This window comes from Borostomias antarcticus (assembly GCF_949987555.1).
Source record: "Borostomias antarcticus genome assembly, chromosome: 4".
In the NCBI taxonomy this organism is placed as follows: Eukaryota; Metazoa; Chordata; class Actinopteri; order Stomiiformes; family Stomiidae; genus Borostomias; species Borostomias antarcticus.
This window is the reverse complement of record NC_140237.1, coordinates 519,245-537,111: the sequence shown is the minus strand read 5'-3', so window position 1 is coordinate 537,111 and position 17,867 is coordinate 519,245. Positions and strand designations below refer to the sequence as shown.

The window sequence follows — 17,867 nt, the reverse complement described above, 5'->3', positions numbered from 1 at the left end:
TCACACTGTAAAGTGTGTGTGTGTCCATCCTGTATCACACTGTAGAGTGTGTGTGTGTGTGTGTCATGCTCAAGGAATGATAGAATAAATGCTGTTACGAGGCCGTTGTATGTTTCTGCTGTAAAGTGTGTGTGTCCATCCTGTATCACACTGTAAAGTGTGTGTGTCCATCCTGTATCACACTGTAAAGTGTGTGTGTCCATCTTGTATCACACTGTAAAGTGTGTGTGTGTGTCCATCCTGTATCACAGACCACAGATGACCCAACAGCCTATCGGGAGACCCGACTCATCATTTTACGACGGATGGTTGTATGTAGAGAAAACATTGCATCTGTGTGTTGTGTGTGTGTGTGAATGAGAGAGAGGGAGAGACTGTGTTTTCCTGCACGTGTGTGAACACTAACCGAGACTGTGTGTGTGTGCGTGCGTGCGCACTCCACAGAGCAGCGTTTTAATGTGATGTCTGCTCTAACAGCCACAGCAGCGTGTCCTCCTTTCCTAACCCACAGAGGAGAACCAACCTCCTTCTGCTCCTCCTCCTCCTCCTCCTCGTCCACACAGGAGTCCACTCTCTAATAAACTACCGGTTAATCAGCACTCCCCCTCCCCTGAAATCAGACACCCTCGGTGCCCTGGGCGATGGAGACACAGTTTTACAGAGAGGAAGCGATATTCTAAAATATTTGCCGAAAGGGGTATTTCATCCAAATTGGAAAAGCATGTTTATATCTATAGCTCATTTGTATTCAGGACTAAGAGTTGTAGTCCAGGAGTTTGGCTAGTGTAGCAACAAGTTTGGCTAACTACAGCAACAAAGTATGCTAGTAGAATTTAAGACTTATTTATTTAAATAGGGACAAGTAGTGGAATAAACGTATTCTGGAAGCCAGATGGCATCGCGGAAAAACTTTTTTTGCGATGAGTATGGCTTTCAAGATAGAATAAACCCAGTGTAGATCACCGTCTAACTCTGGCCCATTCACGGGCTACTGTCAGGGAATAGGTTTGTCAGGAAAGGTGACCCGAGACTTTGTCTCCATCATCAGATCTCCGCTCCCTAGATGAGTGGAATCTGAAGGTTTCGTAATGATCCTCTCTGCCACCAGAGGGCACTCTTCTCTACAGCCTCAGCTTTCTGTCTGCACCCTGATCCCAGCTGCACGCTATAGCTAGACCAGGCTCCACTGTTTCCCTCACTCCTCTCTCTCTCTCTCTCTCTCTCCATCTCTCTCTCTCCATCTCTGGCAGGATCTGATGGAACAGTTAGAGAAGCATGACAAAACCATCTTCTCCAAGAAGATCGGAGGTATGGGAACAAGACTTCTGTCTGTCTGCATGTGAGCGGAGGTGTGTGTGTGTGTGCTGTCTGTCTCCCCCAGGGGGCCATGTGTGTACAGTAATCAACCGTGTGTGCATGTGCATGTGTGTGCGTGTGTGTGTGTTGTCTGTCTCCCCCAGGGGGCCGTGTGTGTACAGTAATCAACCGTGTGTGTGTCCCAGCCGGTCAGGGAGAGGGCCAGGTGTCCCCGGGTCAGATGGTGGACGAGCCCATCCGTCCGGTGAACATCCCTCGCAGGGAGAAGGACTTCCAGGGCATGCTGGAGTACAAGAAGGAGGACGAACTCAAACTGGTCAAGAACCTCATTCTGGGTCAGTACCTTTTAAGTACCCCACCCCCCCCCCCCCCCCCCCAACCCGCGGCGTTTTCCAGAACGCCACACTTGACCTCTACCCCAGACATGCGTCCGACGCCGAACGCAACCGTTCGTGGCTCAGCACCAGTACCTAGCGCGTGCGTCCCACGCTGGCTCCGTGCCAATACTACAAACGCGTCCTATACGGGCCTTGTTCCAACACCGTATCCCCACCCTCCTCCTCCTCCCCTCTCCTCCTCCTCTCTCCCCTTAGAGCTGAAGCCGCGCGGCTTGGCGGTGAACCTGATCCCGGGGCTCCCCGCCTACATCCTCTCCATGTGTCTGCGACACGCCGACTACGTCAACGACGACCAGAAGGTCGACACACTCCTCACCTCCATCATCAACAGCATCAAGAAGATCCTCAAGGTACGGCGTCCGCCGGCAGCGTCCGGGCCGGGCGGGAAATGAGACGCTCGCTCGATGTAACGCCCAGAAGCGCCGAGGGTTTTTGATCCAACCCAACGGGACGAGTCACACGCAAATTGGTCACTTTTGTTTTCTTTTTTTTTCTCCTCAGAAACGCGGGGACGACTTTCTGACGATGTCCTTCTGGCTGTCCAACACCTGCCGCTTCCTGCATTGTATGAAACAGTACAGCGGGGAAGATGCAAGTCACACACACACACGCACAAACACACACACACACACACACACACACTCATACATGTTGAGATAAACACACGTGTGCACTTTAACACACAAACACATTTTCACTCTTACCCTGCCATTACACACACACGCACACACACACACTGTTACGGCTGGTAGCAGATGGTAGGGGTGAAAACCCAGATATTCTTTATTCTTTATTATATATATCTATATATAGATATATATATGAGTATGTTGTTGGTTGTCTGTCTCCCCCTACTGGTCATTGTCTCATACTGTCCTTTTGTCTCCCTCATATGTCATGTGATCCCTCTGAGTGAGATTCTGGAGTGACTCCTGGATGTCTGCTGACAACCTGCAGTATAATCAGCAGCACCAGCTGTCACCAATCAACCAATCAAACCTGTATTCCCCTGTGTATATAGGTTCAGTTGTTTGTTAGTTCAGGAGGTCTGGCAAGCCTCCTACTACCTGGTTTTGTATATGTTTTCCCACACACATTTCTGTCACTGGTTATACTTTTTTCTCCTCAGAAACGCGGGGATGACTTTCTGACGATGTCCTTCTGGCTGTCCAACACCTGCCGCTTCCTGCATTGTATGAAACAGTACAGCGGGGAAGATGCAAGTCACACACACACACGCACAAACACACACACACACACACACACACACTCATACTTGTTGAGATAAACACACGTGTGCACTTTAACACACAAACACATTTTCACTCTTACCCTGCCATTACACACACACGCACACACACACACTGTTACGGCTGGTAGCAGATGGTAGGGGTGAAAACCCAGATATTCTTTATTCTTTATTATATATATGTGACAGCGGCTGGTGATTTGGTCCGCAACTCGGCAAACCCCGAAATGCGCTAGGGGGCAAAATACATAAAAAAACGTTTTTTTTCGTTTTTTGTTTTTTTGTGTATTACCAAAGTTGAAGTTGTGAAGTACCTACTTACTATAACAGACAACAGTTTTAGGTTCACGAAATACGTTTAATTAGTCTGCAAACTAAGCTCGTTTTTAGCTGATTTCGAGCCGGGTTTGGGGGCGGGAGATCGATTAGCATGATCTGGTTTCATTGGCTGTTGCTTCCGGCTATTGCTTCCGGGTTCTCCGCCCCCACCTTTCCCAAACAACACGCCGGCATTCAGTCCCAAGTTAACCATGGATGCTACAGCTTTTGCTAAAGAGAAGACGGGGATGGCATCCAGGACATGGAAATAGTTTTAAGAGCAGCTAAAACTCCAGCAGAGCAGGACTCGTTCGTACACGGAGTTTATTCTTGATGACCTGTGATACAGAGATGACTGTTTCAGCAAAGCATGTTGCTACAACGCGAACGCGAACGACGTACCAGATTCACACCACCGCCAAGCATTCTGCTTTGCTTTGGGGTAAGCTGATCTTTATACTATCTGTGCTGTTTACATTACATTAACGTTAGTCGTTTAGCAGAAGCTCCTTTCTAAACAAGTGACTAAGTCTAGCTAGCATAACAAACTAACAAAGGCTAGCTAGCTAACGTTAGCTAACATGCTAGTTAGCTGAGCTAGCCCTTTGTTCCTAAACTAGCCAGCGTGGGAGCTAATATTGAGCTAGGTAGCTATATTATAGAGAGAAACAGAATGAGAGAGCATGAGAGCTATGGTAGTCTGACACCTTTGTTTTTTGTTTTGGTTACAGGATGAGCAAAAAGGTGAGGATTTGCAGCTCTCCCTTGGCCCCTCCATACCAGCCAGCAAGAAGATCACTGTGCACTACAGCTTTGATTTTGCACAACAGGTGAGAATACGTTCATCCTATCATGCATTATCTAGTCTATTTAATCCACACATTCTGGTACTATTTTATCTATATGGAGTGCCAGTACTGTGGGCAATAGTTTAATGTACTTTCTTCCTTCTATTCTATTGCAGTTTTGATACTGAGAGACCTGGCATGGTTGTGGCCAGAGAACACCGTGATGCACCGGCCCCCGAGAGAAGGTCTTCTTGTGCAAGCCCCACCCGGACTGGACATGGCCAGACAGACGTATCTCTTTGACAAGATCAGAGAGTTCTGTTCTGATGAGGGACGAGACGTCACATGTCCCCCGCCAAACTCCACAGCAGCTCAGAACAAGACTGTCCGCTTGTAGATTCACTGCAGATCATCAGGACGGACAGCACTGCAGGAGAAAGGCCACAGCCTTTCCTGTTTTCCTGTTTGTATACTGAAGCGTTGCTTGTTCTCTTGCACAGACTTGCCCACACTTGCACAGACTGCATTGTTAGAATATTGAATACTGAGCTGAGTACTGTTGTTATTACCTTGAGTATTGAGCTGGGGACTGTTATTACTTTGTTGTACACTTGATCACAATGAACACTATGCACCTTGTCTATAAAACAGACAACTGACTGTACACTTTAACACTTAGACAGTTGCCTTTTTTTGTACACTTAACTACTTATGCTTGTACTTTATATTATGTATGTGACAATAAAGAACGTTAAATTTGAACTTCATCTTATATTGTTCTTAACTGCATTCACAACACAAGATTAATACTGACTCAGAGTGTGGGGTCAATAGTGAGAGAGCACCTCACTTGGCAGCCACTCTCAGGTAATACCCCAAGTTGACAGCCACTCTGACAGATAATGACAGATCGTCCAGTGGGGGAGTGGCTGGGGGAGGGGTTACCAGGCTATTGTTCACGCCCATTACCTGGCAGTCAGAGGTGTGGAAATGTTGGAGAACTTTGGAGGGAGATTTCTCAGCTAAGTTGATTTGGCAGTACTAGCATTCAAATAAGCATATCTTCTTCAAATATGTTCAGAATTCAATGTATGAGACCTCATTTGAAAGCTTACAATCTGCACTTTCATAATCTGTAAAAAACTGAAAAATGAAAATGCCTAGTTGAGGACCAAATTACCAGCGGCGGTCACATATCTATATATAGATATATATATGAGTATGTTGTTGGTTGTCTGTCTCCCCCTACTGGTCATTGTCTCATACTGTCCTTTTGTCTCCCTCATATGTCATGTGATCCCTCTGAGTGAGATTCTGGAGTGACTCCTGGATGTCTGCTGACAACCTGCAGTATAATCAGCAGCACCAGCTGTCACCAATCAACCAATCAAACCTGTATTCCCCTGTGTATATAGGTTCAGTTGTTTGTTAGTTCAGGAGGTCTGGCAAGCCTCCTACTACCTGGTTTTGTATATGTTTTCCCACACACATTTCTGTCACTGGTTATACTTTGTTGTCACTCACTGTTTGTAACATGCACTTTTGTCCAACGTGGGGCAAATGTAGCATTGTTTAATTATATGTTTGTTTAATTAGTATGACAGTGGGGTGGGAGAGTTATAGTAGGAAATAGTTACAATAACCCTGGGTTTTACATATATCAATTGCACACGTAGAACTGTAAAGACATAATTAGGGAGGTGAATGCACCCCTGTACTTATTGGGGCTCCGAAGCCTGTTAGGTGGTGGTTTCTATTATGTTTGTTGTTTTGCATTCACCATTTAGCTAACTCTCTCACCCAACATGTCTTGTTATATGTAAGGCCTACGTTGCCTATGTGCTTGGCCCACGTGCCCTTTTGTTGGCTAAATAAAAGCCCTATAACTCTAAGAAGCTGCTGTCTCCGACTCCATTGGTTTGTCCTTTTCATAATTCACTGAGGTCATGTGCGGTCCCACCCCGAGCCACTGGAGGGCCGTAACAAGATCTATGGGGGCTCGTCCGGGATTGAAGGGGTTAAACTCTTCAATGCCCAACATACACCAGTGAATTGTGAAAGAGAACTTCCGGTGGTAACATCCGGTGTTACCGAAAATAGGTTTTGCGATACAAAAGTATTTACTTGTTTTTCTTCTTGTATATAGCGTTCAAACGTTAACGATGGCAGTAGCTACAAACATACTTTGGTGAGTAGAAACGTCCAGTTTGTTTAGATACCAGTGACATGTGTACTGTGTGTTTTTGTGAGGAAACCGTTGAGTAGTAGTGTTGTATAGCTTACCCAAGGTATTATTAGCTTAGCTAAAACCTTGCGTAGCTTAGTTGTCCTGCCTCTGGCAGCAAATTAATATCTGTAGTAGAACAATCCGCTAAACGTAGTTCTTTTATTAGCGTGACTATTAGGAGTTAGTTTTTCCAGTTAACCCGCTTGTTGTAAGTGTGGCACTACTTAGTAGTGAACCTTATTGTTGTGGTACAGTTGTGCTACAAAGCTCCCCGAGGGGATATTTAGAAGCGGTTAGTTAATTTAATGTGGCAACTCAGCCCCTTTGTCTACGTTTAGAAGCAACGTTGATAGATGACTAGGGCTGGTAGAGATCAGACTAGCTATTTTTGTGACTAGCTGTTAATTGTGTCAGGTTGTGTGTGGCACTGTTAGCCACGGGCTAGCTTAGCAATTGCTAGCTAGCTAACCCTTTAGAAAGGTGGTTGATTTAGCATTAGCTATTTCGGAAGGCTAGCTATTAGGAGAAGCTAGCCGTGTATCGTTTTAAATCACGCCGTTTGCCTGGCTAGCTTTAGCGATTTAAAATACAGTTTCTCTGATTTCGGGAATCAGCTGTTATATCTCCAAAATGGAGCCTAGTGTGAAAGCTTTTTTGGACGACGCCACTGTAGCTAGGTTTAATCTTCTGAGGAAAGCAGAGTTACGTCTGTTGGCTGAACATTATGGAGCTGATCTCTCAAGTTCCCTCTCAGTTAAAACGCTAAAAATAGAGGTTAGGAAAATATTAGAGACCCAACAAGTGTGGGAGCCTCGCTCTACTGCGCCTGATCAGGCAGCTGACTCAGACGTAGAACAGTCTGCTGACGACTCCGATGACTCGACCTCTTCTAAGGGGAAGAGAGTGAAGTTGCAGATGCAGATAGAACTTAAAAAGTTGGTTTTAGAGGAACGTAAAATAGAAATAGCTGCAGAGCAACATAAACTAGAGTTGTCTAACCAGAAAGAAGAAACTCAGCTCCAGCACCAGCTTAAGAAAGAGGAGCGTGAAGCTCAGATTAAGCTGGCCGAGATAGAACGGGATGTGGTCACCTCAAGATATGAGAAAGAGAGAGAGGTTAGGCTCAGGGAGCTGGACCTAGAGCTGTCCAAAATTGAGTCTCCTGAAGGAGCATCCACTCCTAAACGATACCCTAGGGGTTTTGATGTAGAGAGACATATTAAGCTAGTTCCCGTTTTTAAAGAAAGTGAGGCTGATAAATATTTTGACGCTTTTGAGGGTGTGGCTAATGCACTAAAATGGCCCAGAGAGTCGTGGCCCCTGCTTCTAAGGTGCAAGTTTACTGGGCGTGCCCAAGAAGTGCTATCCGCTCTGCCTCCATCTGAAGCTGCTGACTATGATGTATTGAAATCCGCTATACTACGTGCTTTTGAGCTTGTGACGGAAGCCTACCGATTAAAGTTCCGCCAGTCTCGCAAGGGTCCTGAGGAAACTTTCAGTGAATTTGCTAGAGAGAAGGAGACCCTTTTTAAACATTGGTGTAGGGCCGCCAAGGTTACAGACTTGGCCGAGTTAAAACAGTTAATCCTCATAGAGGAATTTAAAAATGGCCTGACTGACCGTTTGGTCACCCATATCACTGAGAAGAAAGTCTCTCTTCTCTCGGAGGCTGCAGTATTAGCTGACGAATATGTCTTGTCACGAAAGAAGTTCGACTTGAGTGGAGATACAACTCCCCGTAAAGAGGGAGGACGATTTGGTGGTAATTCCCAGGCTAGTGGAGTTAACCGTGCAAACCCAGCGAAACGACCATTCAACACTGAGCGGCCGGCTGGCTCCCGCTCTCCCCCGATGGGACGACGAGGAGGTGACACTAGGGAGTGTTTTTTTTGTAATAAATCAGGACACTTAATTGCGGATTGCTTTAAGAAAAAGGCTAGTGAAAAGCAAGGTGGTCTAAAGACTAAGTCTCAGGTGCCCACTCTGCTATGCCCACTGTCTACTGTCTCTCCGGTGGAGTCACTCCCGGTAGAGCAGACCAGTTATGATCCTTTCATATCTGATGGGTTTGTGTCCCTCGCTGGGGCTGAGCCTGTGCCGGTGAAAGTTCTGCGAGATACTGGGGCAGCCCAGTCTTTTGTTCTCTCCCAGACTCTCCCGTTTTCAGAGCAGTCTTCCTGTGGCTCGAGTGTGCTTGTTCAGGGCATTGGGATGAACTGCATGTCCGTCCCATTGCACCATGTTACATTATCATGTGGATTAGTTGAAGGAGTGTTTAATGTTGGGATACTTCCTTCCTTCCCAGTAGAAGGTGTGTCCTTTGTATTAGGGAATGACATTGCGGGAGGCCAAATGGTGCATTGCGGGAGTTCAACCTGGGTGGAGTTACTCTGCTATACCAGGCTGACCTGGGTGGAGTTACTCTGCTATACCAGGCTGACCTGGGTGGAGTTGCTCTGCTAGACCAGGCTGACCTGGGTGGAGTTGCTCTGCTATACCAGGCTGACCTGGGTGGAGTTGCTCTGCTAGACCAGGCTGACCTGGGTGGAGTTACTCTGCTATACCAGGCTGACCTGGGTGGAGTTGCTCTGCTATACCAGGCTGACCTGGGTGGAGTTGCTCTGCTAGACCAGGCTGACCTGGGTGGAGTTACTCTGCTATACCAGGCTGACCTGGGTGGAGTTACTCTGCTAGACCAGGCTGACCTGGGTGGAGTTACTCTGCTAGACCAGGCTAACCTGGGTGGAGTTACTCAGCATATTTATTGGACCACGGATTGGCTCGTTCAAGTTCTAGCCCGTGGAGTTCACCCTGTATCTTGATCCCGAAACCTGATTCTACTTTCCGATTCTGCACAGACTACCGACAGGTGAACGCAGTTACTGTTCCAGATTCCTTTCCACTCCCTAGAGTGGATGATTGGGTTCTACTCGAAGAAATTTAACCGTTGTCAAAGTCGCTATTCGACTATAGAGCAAGAAGCTCTGGCACTGTTATTAGCTCTTCAATTTTTCATCCAGTCCAGCCGTTAATTTTTTCTTTATAGTTTATCGCCCTCCTCTAGCATAGCTATAGGGTTGCTCTTGGGGTGGGTGGTGTTACGGCTGGTAGCAGATGGTAGGGGTGAAAACCCAGATATTCTTTATTCTTTATTATATATATCTATATATATATATATGAGTATGTTGTTGGTTGTCTGTCTCCCCCTACTGGTCATTGTCTCATACTGTCCTTTTGTCTCCCTCATATGTCATGTGATCCCTCTGAGTGAGATTCTGGAGTGACTCCTGGATGTCTGCTGACAACCTGCAGTATAATCAGCAGCACCAGCTGTCACCAATCAACCAATCAAACCTGTATTCCCCTGTGTATATAGGTTCAGTTGTTTGTTAGTTCAGGAGGTCTGGCAAGCCTCCTACTACCTGGTTTTGTATATGTTTTCCCACACACATTTCTGTCACTGGTTATACTTTGTTGTCACTCACTGTTTGTAACATGCACTTTTGTCCAACGTGGGGCAAATGTAGCATTGTTTAATTATATGTTTGTTTAATTAGTATGACAGTGGGGTGGGAGAGTTATAGTAGGAAATAGTTACAATAACCCTGGGTTTTACATATATCATTTACACACGTAGAACTGTAAGACATAATTAGGGAGGTGAATGCACCCTTGTACTTATTGGGGCTCCGAAGCCTGTTAGGTGGTGGTTTCTGTTATGTTTGTTGTTTTGCATTCACCATTTAGCTAACTCTCTCACCCAACATGTCTTGTTATATGTAAAGGCCTACGTTGCCTATGTGCTTGGCCCACGGGCCCTTTTTGTTGGCTAAATAAAAGCCCTGTAAATCTAAGAAGCTGCTGTCTCCGACTCCATTGGTTTGTCCTTTTTCATAATTCACTGAGGTCATGTGCGGTCCCACCCCGAGCCACTAGAGGGCCGTAACATAAGGGTGTACCTCTTCGTCAATGGAATCATTCATTTAAGAGGGTAGTAATGGGTGGAGGGAGAGGAAGAGAAGTAGGTAAGAGGCTTTGGCTTCTGTTTATACTTATCAGCCCAGTGATCTGACAGACAATTGGGGAGGACTGGCTCCTCAGTCAATGATGGGGACAGGGCCTGCTGGTCACAACTTTTAGTAAGAATATTGCAACGCCATGATGCAAAGCATCAATGTTTGAAGTTTGATGTCTCTATATATATCTCAGTACGGTACGTAGATTAGTATTCAGTATATCAGTTGCCAATGACGGTATGTTGTTATTTTTTCATTTTTTCAATTTTATTTGGAAGGGACCATGTGCAATTAAAACATAAATGTAAAAACATTTGATGCATCGCACCAGAGTCAGCCTTAGGCTAATTTGCATCTGCAGTCCCTGTACTGCACATTCCCCTAATGAAAGACTGTTAAATGCAAGATGCATGGTCAATGCCAGTCCCTGTGTGACTGTTGACATTGCAGCTTCTGACCATCGGCCCGGGAGAGGTCAAGTAAACCTGCTGTGGTTAAGTAAGGCCAAGATCAGCTAATTTAAGTCTAGCCCCTACGAGGGGATTAGCACGTAAAAGACTTGGGACTGGGTGGGGAGGAGTGAGGAGTCTGGGCATGACAGGAAGAGAGTACTAGGTTGGTGAGCAGCTAGCCCAGTACTGGCATGGCTGCAACCTGGACCAGGAACCTGGGCTGCCATGGCATCCCTGCAGAGGCCAAAGGGGGATTGGTTCTTCATTGATTTGGAGGACGATGGGGCAGTATATGAGGTGGTGGTGGAAGTGGTAGGTCCACTAAAGGGGTAATGTATGTTGTTGATTGGTTTCAGCCAAGACTAATTGTATGTTTCCACCATATTCTATACAAATAGAAGTCATGTTGTCTAGTTGGTGAGGAAATGAATGTTTGCAATGGTACCATATACTTGTACACTCAGTTGCCATTTTATTAGGTACCATGTACAGTACTGTTTTTGTCTATCGCACCATTCTCTGTAAATTATTGAGTTGCAGCCACACAATTCTGTGTTTGGAGGAGCAGGCTATTTGCATCAATGAGCAGGTGTACCTAATAAAGTGGCAACTGAGTGTATAAACTAATGTGTATATATATACACTATTGGTGCAATTGTAACGGTAGTACTCTCATCTGTGTTGTGTTTCTCATCTGTGTTGTGTTTCGTTTGACCCATGTTAATGGATTGTCCAGGGTGTGACGCAAACCGGCAACCTTGTGCTTGCAAGTCAGATGTGCTAACAACTTTGCCAAGAGAGATATACTTGTCGTCATGTTCATTAGCACATCCTTAATACTAGGGGAGTGAGTTTCACCAGCTACTCGCTACCACGCCCTCGGAGGACTACACTCACTCCACAAGGGTGTGCAAGGACTCACGATTCACTCGGTTACACAATAATTGAGCTGCTAATTGTGTGTGACATGACTCACATCCACATCATTACATAAGGTGAGGGATTATGTGAAGTAGGGTGATGGGTTAGGTTTAGTTTGGGTTTATGTGATGTCAAGATGAGTTCAACTCTTTGGGTCAGTGAGAGGGTCTCTGACACAGCTCATATGGACCGTAAAGGGTCCCCTCTTACATGGTCCACAGCAGCCTTACTTTTGAAGATAGTCTTGTTAATAATTTCCTCCGTTGTTTGCCTGTCAATATTCGTTTGAATACGGCCTGGTCGTTTTTTTGTGGTATGATATTATGTACTGTAGGTGTAACCAAGTTGAATTGGTTAAACTCATCTCCCACCCGCTCCATTGAATCGCTAGCTTTTCGGTGGCGTAGCTAAAGCGTTTTTTATGAGAGGTGGACACACGTGTTGGTAAGTCAGAGGACCTGAGATCAACCCCAGCATGGGCAAGTGAGGGTGGAAGCAGTACTGAGATCAACCCCAGCATGGGCAAGTGAGGGTGGAAGTAGTACTGAGATCAACCCCAGCATGGGCAAGTGAGGGTGGAAGTAGTACTGAGATCAACCCCAGCATGGGCAAGTGAGGGTGGAAGCAGTACTGACAAGCGTGACGCAGTGACACCATTGACAGTGGTGCCGTTCGACCAACCGGCGTTGGTGGAGGGTGAATGGAATTGAATTGAATTGTACAACTGAATGGTATTAAACTATGAATGAGGTATTCAAACATGGCGAGCCATTAATTCCAATGAAAGTTAATCAACTAGTGCATGCATATACCAAAAGTGTTTTTAGGACTCCTACTTCCGTAGCTCACTACAGCACCTGCTCAGCCCTACCTATCCCTCTTCCCCATAGAAATATATGTGGAAAGAAACAGCTGAAAACGATGGTTATTATAACATTTATTTTGGAATTCACAAAAACACTACATTCAATTGCTCTTCAATTCAGTTGTTTCCTGTAGCCTATGTATGAGAACCAACTATGTAATAACTAAACTAGAGATTTTAAACAGTAGCATATCTTTACATGAGCTATCGTAGCTAATGTAACATTTATATTTAAATTCATGAAACCAACGTCTGTATAGGGGCCTAGGCTATAGAAACCAACAGTAGATGGCGTCGCGAATAGGCTACTGTGTCATGTCACGTGATACCTGGTTCTTTCCCCTCCCGGCGCGGTGCTCCGCAGCCTCCCGCTTCTCCCCGCCGAGGATGAACACGCTCAATTTGGCTCAGGGCTGAATTAGCCTATATGACTTATTACGTCGAGGTGGGGCAATAGGCTACGTTTTATTTAGAAGCCAAAATACCCCTCTCTAGTACAAATACATATTTAGGCTACCGAATTTTGTGTGTCGTATAGGTTCTAAATCATGTCATAAAGTGTTTGCCAGTGTCACGCGTGCATTCGATTTTATTACAGTTTGCTATGCTCCTTAAGCAAGTTGTGAATTTCGGCATCATTCAGTGCCTGTAAGCTGTGGATGTACTACATAGAATGATTATCAAATTGCCACATGCCGTTAGAAAGTCTCCAAAATTGATACTGGTTTTGTCTGGAACCTATTTCCAATGGTAGAGTTCTTGGAGCAGGAGCAGTCTAGCCAGTATACACATTTACACATGATGTAGTAGACCTGAGGTTTATTATGCTGTTGAGATGGTGTATGTATGTTTTGTATGTATGTTCACTTACAGTAACCTCCTCTGCAGGTGCTTGATATTGGGGACAGCCTCACCATCCCTGATGAGTTCACTGAGGAGGAGAAGACCACAGGTGTGTGGTGGAAACAGCTGGCTGCTGGCGCCATGGCGGGGGCGGTGTCTCGGACAGGGACCGCACCTCTGGACAGGATGAAGGTGTTCATGCAGGTATGCACTGCATGGCGGATTGAGAATAGTGAATTTTGCATGGTCTCCTTCTCACAACGTGACGATATCTGAGCTGCTACGGAATGTGTATTTACAGGTGCACGCCTCCAAGTCCAACCAGATCAGCCTGGTGGGAGGCTTCAAACAGATGATCAAGGAAGGGGGTGTTTCCTCCTTGTGGAGGGGTAATGGCGTCAATGTGCTGAAGATTGCCCCCGAGACCGCTATCAAGTTCACGGCCTATGAGCAGGTGAAGAAACACATCTACCCTTGTGACTAATAAGTAGTATATTTTAATATATTATTTATTATCCATGAGAGGAGTTTTCATTCTGCTTTCTCTGTACATTTGACAGTACAAGAAGTTGCTCACCTCGGACGGTGAGAAGGTCCAGACCCATGTGAGGTTCATGGCAGGATCACTGGCGGGGGCGACTGCCCAGACAGCCATCTACCCCATGGAGGTGAAGGCGGGAAACTGGAGAGAAGGGAGAGATATTGGGGATACATTGTGCATGTAGGGGAGATGGATGTGGTTGGGTATGTAAAAAGTCATGAGTGGCTAGGGGAAGTGCTGTCCCTTATAGTGTGATAGGGTCTTTCTTGTATATTTCTTAATAGGTGATGAAGACCAGGCTTACACTAAGAAAGACGGGACAGTATTCTGGAATGTTTGACTGTGCCAAGAAAATCCTGAAGAAGGAAGGAGTGAAGGCATTCTATAAGGGCTACATTCCCAACATCCTGGGTATCATTCCATATGCTGGGATAGACCTGGCTGTATATGAGGTGTGTCCAACTATCTCTAACTAGATGAGTACCTCATTCTTTAAACCATGGATTTCACATATACGTAAAGCACATATACGTAAAGCACATATACGTAAAGCACATATACGTAAAGCACATATACGTAAAGCACATATACGTGAAGCACATATACGTAAAGCACATATACGTAAAGCACATGTGACTGGAACCTTAGACTCAACTCTCAGATCTCCTGCCTTTTCAGAGTTTGAAAAATGCCTGGCTTTCCCGTTATGCCAAAGACACAGCCAACCCTGGAATTCTGGTACTGTTGGGCTGTGGCACCCTCTCCAGCACCTGTGGCCAGCTAGCCAGTTACCCCCTGGCTCTGATCCGAACCAGGATGCAGGCACAAGGTAAAACATCCCAAATATCACCCCCATGTAGTCTGTTATGTAATAGCAGTCCGTATGACAACCAGACAATTGTGGGTTAATTCTGTCTTTCTCTGTTCTATCAGCCTCCATCGAGGGGGCGGAGCAGATGTCAATGAACCGGATGGTGAAAACGATTCTGGAGAAAGACGGATTCTTTGGACTCTACCGGGGAATTCTGCCCAACTTCATGAAAGTCATCCCAGCAGTTAGCATTAGTTATGTGGTGTATGAATATATGAAGTCTGGCCTGGGCATCTCAAAGTGAGGGGCAGAAGTGTATCTGTGTGTGTATGAGTACACATGAAGATGCAAGGCAGATTCTTTACAAACATTACCCTATTCATTACCCGATTCATTTCAGTGTTGTGGGGGAAAAGCATGTTTACCTAGGAAACCAAAATCTGGACTACATCTAGGTGCTATGGTGGTTTTCTATGACACGCTACGGCACTGACAAAATGTAGTTCTCAATACAGCCATATGTACAGTCCGTTCTTTATATGACTGCATGGTACAGTATGGGAATGGTCATCAGAACGCTATGGTTAACTCCAGATGTACCCTAGCTTTAGTTGACTAAATTAGCTCGTATAGATGTGAAATTATTCACATAGAAATCTGCAATTTGGCGATAATGCACTATTCTATTCACATACTGAAAATGTACAAGACAAATCACATCTTAAGAAACAAAATGTAATCTGAAGAACTCAGGACTGGGTTTGATGTGAGAATGTCAAGGCAATTAATGAAAAGACTCCTGTATTACTGGAGTAATTGTGAAAGATGGTTTTGAACACTTTAGAGCGAGAGGATCCTGTGCCTTGTATTGTGTTTTGTTCAGATATCTATGGACTTCTCTACCCATCCCATTTGTCTTGCCTTTTTTCAGATTTTGTTCAATTAGATATTCCTGTTTACATTCAAAACATGTATTTTGATACAAAATGAAAATGGTGTCAAGCTTGTTCTTCGCTCTTCATAGGTTGTATGATTATTTTAATGTACTGTATATGTCATTATTTGAGTAACATGTCATGGCTCTGCCTCTTGTACTTATTGGACCTTATGCAATACCTGTTCCTCAGTGTCTTAATTCCTTGAGTTATTGGATCATGTTCATCAGATGGGATATTTTTACATCACAACCACACAGTATGTATAAAGGATGTATCACTTGTGCATTTCTTGAAGCCCTTGAGTTATACAAAAAGATGACGAGTACAGTAGGGATCCTCAATCTTATGTCAACCTCAACCTTTTTAAATTTCTGTTATAATGTATTGCCTACAATACATGCTAGAGTAAAAATCAGTTACATGAGAACATTAATGAAACAAAATCTAATGCTGCCCATTTTCACCGTTAATGACTAAGCGCCGTCATCAACCAGTCATATTTCTATAGTTGCTCGGGTGGTAAAAGAGTATCACATACTGTATTAGCTCAGTGCTAACATTTTGCACCTCTGTCTTTACGATTTAATTCTCTGTGTTTTCTAGACAAACAAAACACATTAATCTATAACTGTAGCTTAAATCCATTTATTTATCTGAAAACATCCTCTTTTCTGGGTAGCTTCCATTGAGAATAAGGGTCGCCATTAGGGAGAGAAAGGCCACCACTGTAAGTATTGCCCGCAGGGATTTGAACCAGCTTGGATAGGTGGGCAGCAGAGAAAGGTCATAGTGCAGAGAGATGCCTAGGCCCATGATGACCATGATGGCTGCTGGGGTGATGGTGTCACTGAACATCATGGCCAACCAGGCTAACAGGGATGGCACCACGCTATTAGACAAGTTGATCCAGTCCGGCTTGGCTGGGCTACTCTCAGGCATGGCAAAACCCCAGCGTGCTCCACCCAGGAAAGAGAGGATTGAGGCTCCATATGCTACCTGCGCAAAGGCCACCTCTGGCAGGTATGTCTCCGTCACTGCCATGACAAGAGGCGCAGCAACAAAGGGGATCACGCCAGTAATTGGACGCCGTTTCACCCTGGTTCCCTTGATTATAAGCAGCCGTTACCCAGGCTGCACTGTGTCTAACGCTAGCCACCTCGGCGCTTAAGCAGGTATCCCGGGGAGAGGGTTATCTGTACCGTGGACTCAATAGTGGTCATAGACACATTGGACTGTAGCCTATGTGAATGTATAGGCCTGTCTGTTGTGTGTGTGAAGTGTGAAGTGTGTGTGTGTGAAGAAAACAGAACTCTGACCAGAAAGTGTTGAATATTCTAATGTGTCCGTAGATAGAAGAGACGATGCGATGATGAATGAACTTGTTGGGACCTAATCCTGGTTGTCTTTGCAGGTCGGACAGGGACAGCTGGAAAGATCAAGACCCTTGGGGACACATACCAGTTCACAGTGGATGTCCGAGACTTCTCCCCAGAAGATGTTATCGTCACCACCTCCAACAACCAGATTGAAGTCCGCGCAGAGAAGGTGGACTAGTTGAATTCACAAAGACTTATCCTTTCATTAATCCCTTGACTTTAAACTGCGTTTTCTATGATTCGTTCACCTTTCCTCTGAGACCAATATCTTGATTTCCTTGTTTTGATCCTCTCCTTTACAGTTGGCGGTGGACGGTACGGTGATGAACACCTTCACCAACAAGTGTCAACTGCCTGAGGACGTGGACCCCACCTCTGTGACATCATCACTAGGCGCCGAGGGAACACTGACAGTCAGGGCTCGAAGAAACTCCTCCAAACACGAGCTCGCTCAGACCTTCCGCACCGAGATCAAGATCTAGCCTGACCCTCTTGCTCTAATGCACTCTTCCTCGCCCTCCATTTTGTATGCTACTTCCTTCATTTCCCGTCTTGATGAATAATGTCAACCAATGTTGTAATCATTGTAGCCTCGGCCTAAGTCTTTCCACCAGCCCAACAAACTAACCAATATAGTCGACCATCTCTTTCCTTATAACCCAGCTGACTCTGATTAGTTGACTCACAGAAATATTCACTATAGGTATTTCCAGTCATAACATTTTTTCCTCAATAGCTCCACACATGCACATACTTCTCATTGGAATTAGCAGTTTGATATGAACACAATAGGTTACTTACAGTGGT

The 17,867-nt window shown here is 45.3% G+C and overlaps 3 protein-coding genes across 3 annotated transcripts in view; all 3 read left to right on the top strand.

The window, feature by feature from the left end:
• Nucleotides 1–10,796, top strand: part of LOC311308081 (unconventional myosin-Va-like) — a gene marked incomplete at both ends in the record, with an annotated part of 55,630 nt that extends 44,834 nt beyond the window's left edge. Inside the window, 6 exons of the mRNA XM_084437018.1 lie at nt 252–311; nt 1,251–1,308; nt 1,503–1,652; nt 1,911–2,065; nt 2,217–2,306; nt 10,764–10,796. Coding sequence (XP_084293144.1) covers nt 252–311; nt 1,251–1,308; nt 1,503–1,652; nt 1,911–2,065; nt 2,217–2,306; nt 10,764–10,796 — 546 coding nt within the window. The remainder of the gene's footprint in view (nt 1–251; nt 312–1,250; nt 1,309–1,502; nt 1,653–1,910; nt 2,066–2,216; nt 2,307–10,763) is intronic.
• A 194-nt stretch (nt 10,797–10,990) lies between these two features.
• LOC311308080 (mitochondrial adenyl nucleotide antiporter SLC25A24-like) lies at nt 10,991–15,050 on the top strand (the record flags this gene model as incomplete). Its single annotated transcript, XM_084437017.1, has 7 exons — nt 10,991–11,077; nt 13,440–13,598; nt 13,696–13,848; nt 13,955–14,062; nt 14,220–14,387; nt 14,614–14,764; nt 14,869–15,050. The coding sequence occupies 7 exons, from the start codon at nt 10,991–10,993 to the stop codon at nt 15,048–15,050; spliced, it is 1,008 nt and encodes a 335-aa protein (XP_084293143.1).
• Nucleotides 15,051–16,507: 1,457 nt separating this feature from the next.
• Nucleotides 16,508–17,542, top strand: LOC311308079 (heat shock protein beta-7-like; the record flags this gene model as incomplete). Its single annotated transcript, XM_084437016.1, has 3 exons — nt 16,508–16,619; nt 17,096–17,229; nt 17,363–17,542. The coding sequence occupies 3 exons, from the start codon at nt 16,508–16,510 to the stop codon at nt 17,540–17,542; spliced, it is 426 nt and encodes a 141-aa protein (XP_084293142.1).
• Nucleotides 17,543–17,867: the final 325 nt, after the last annotated feature.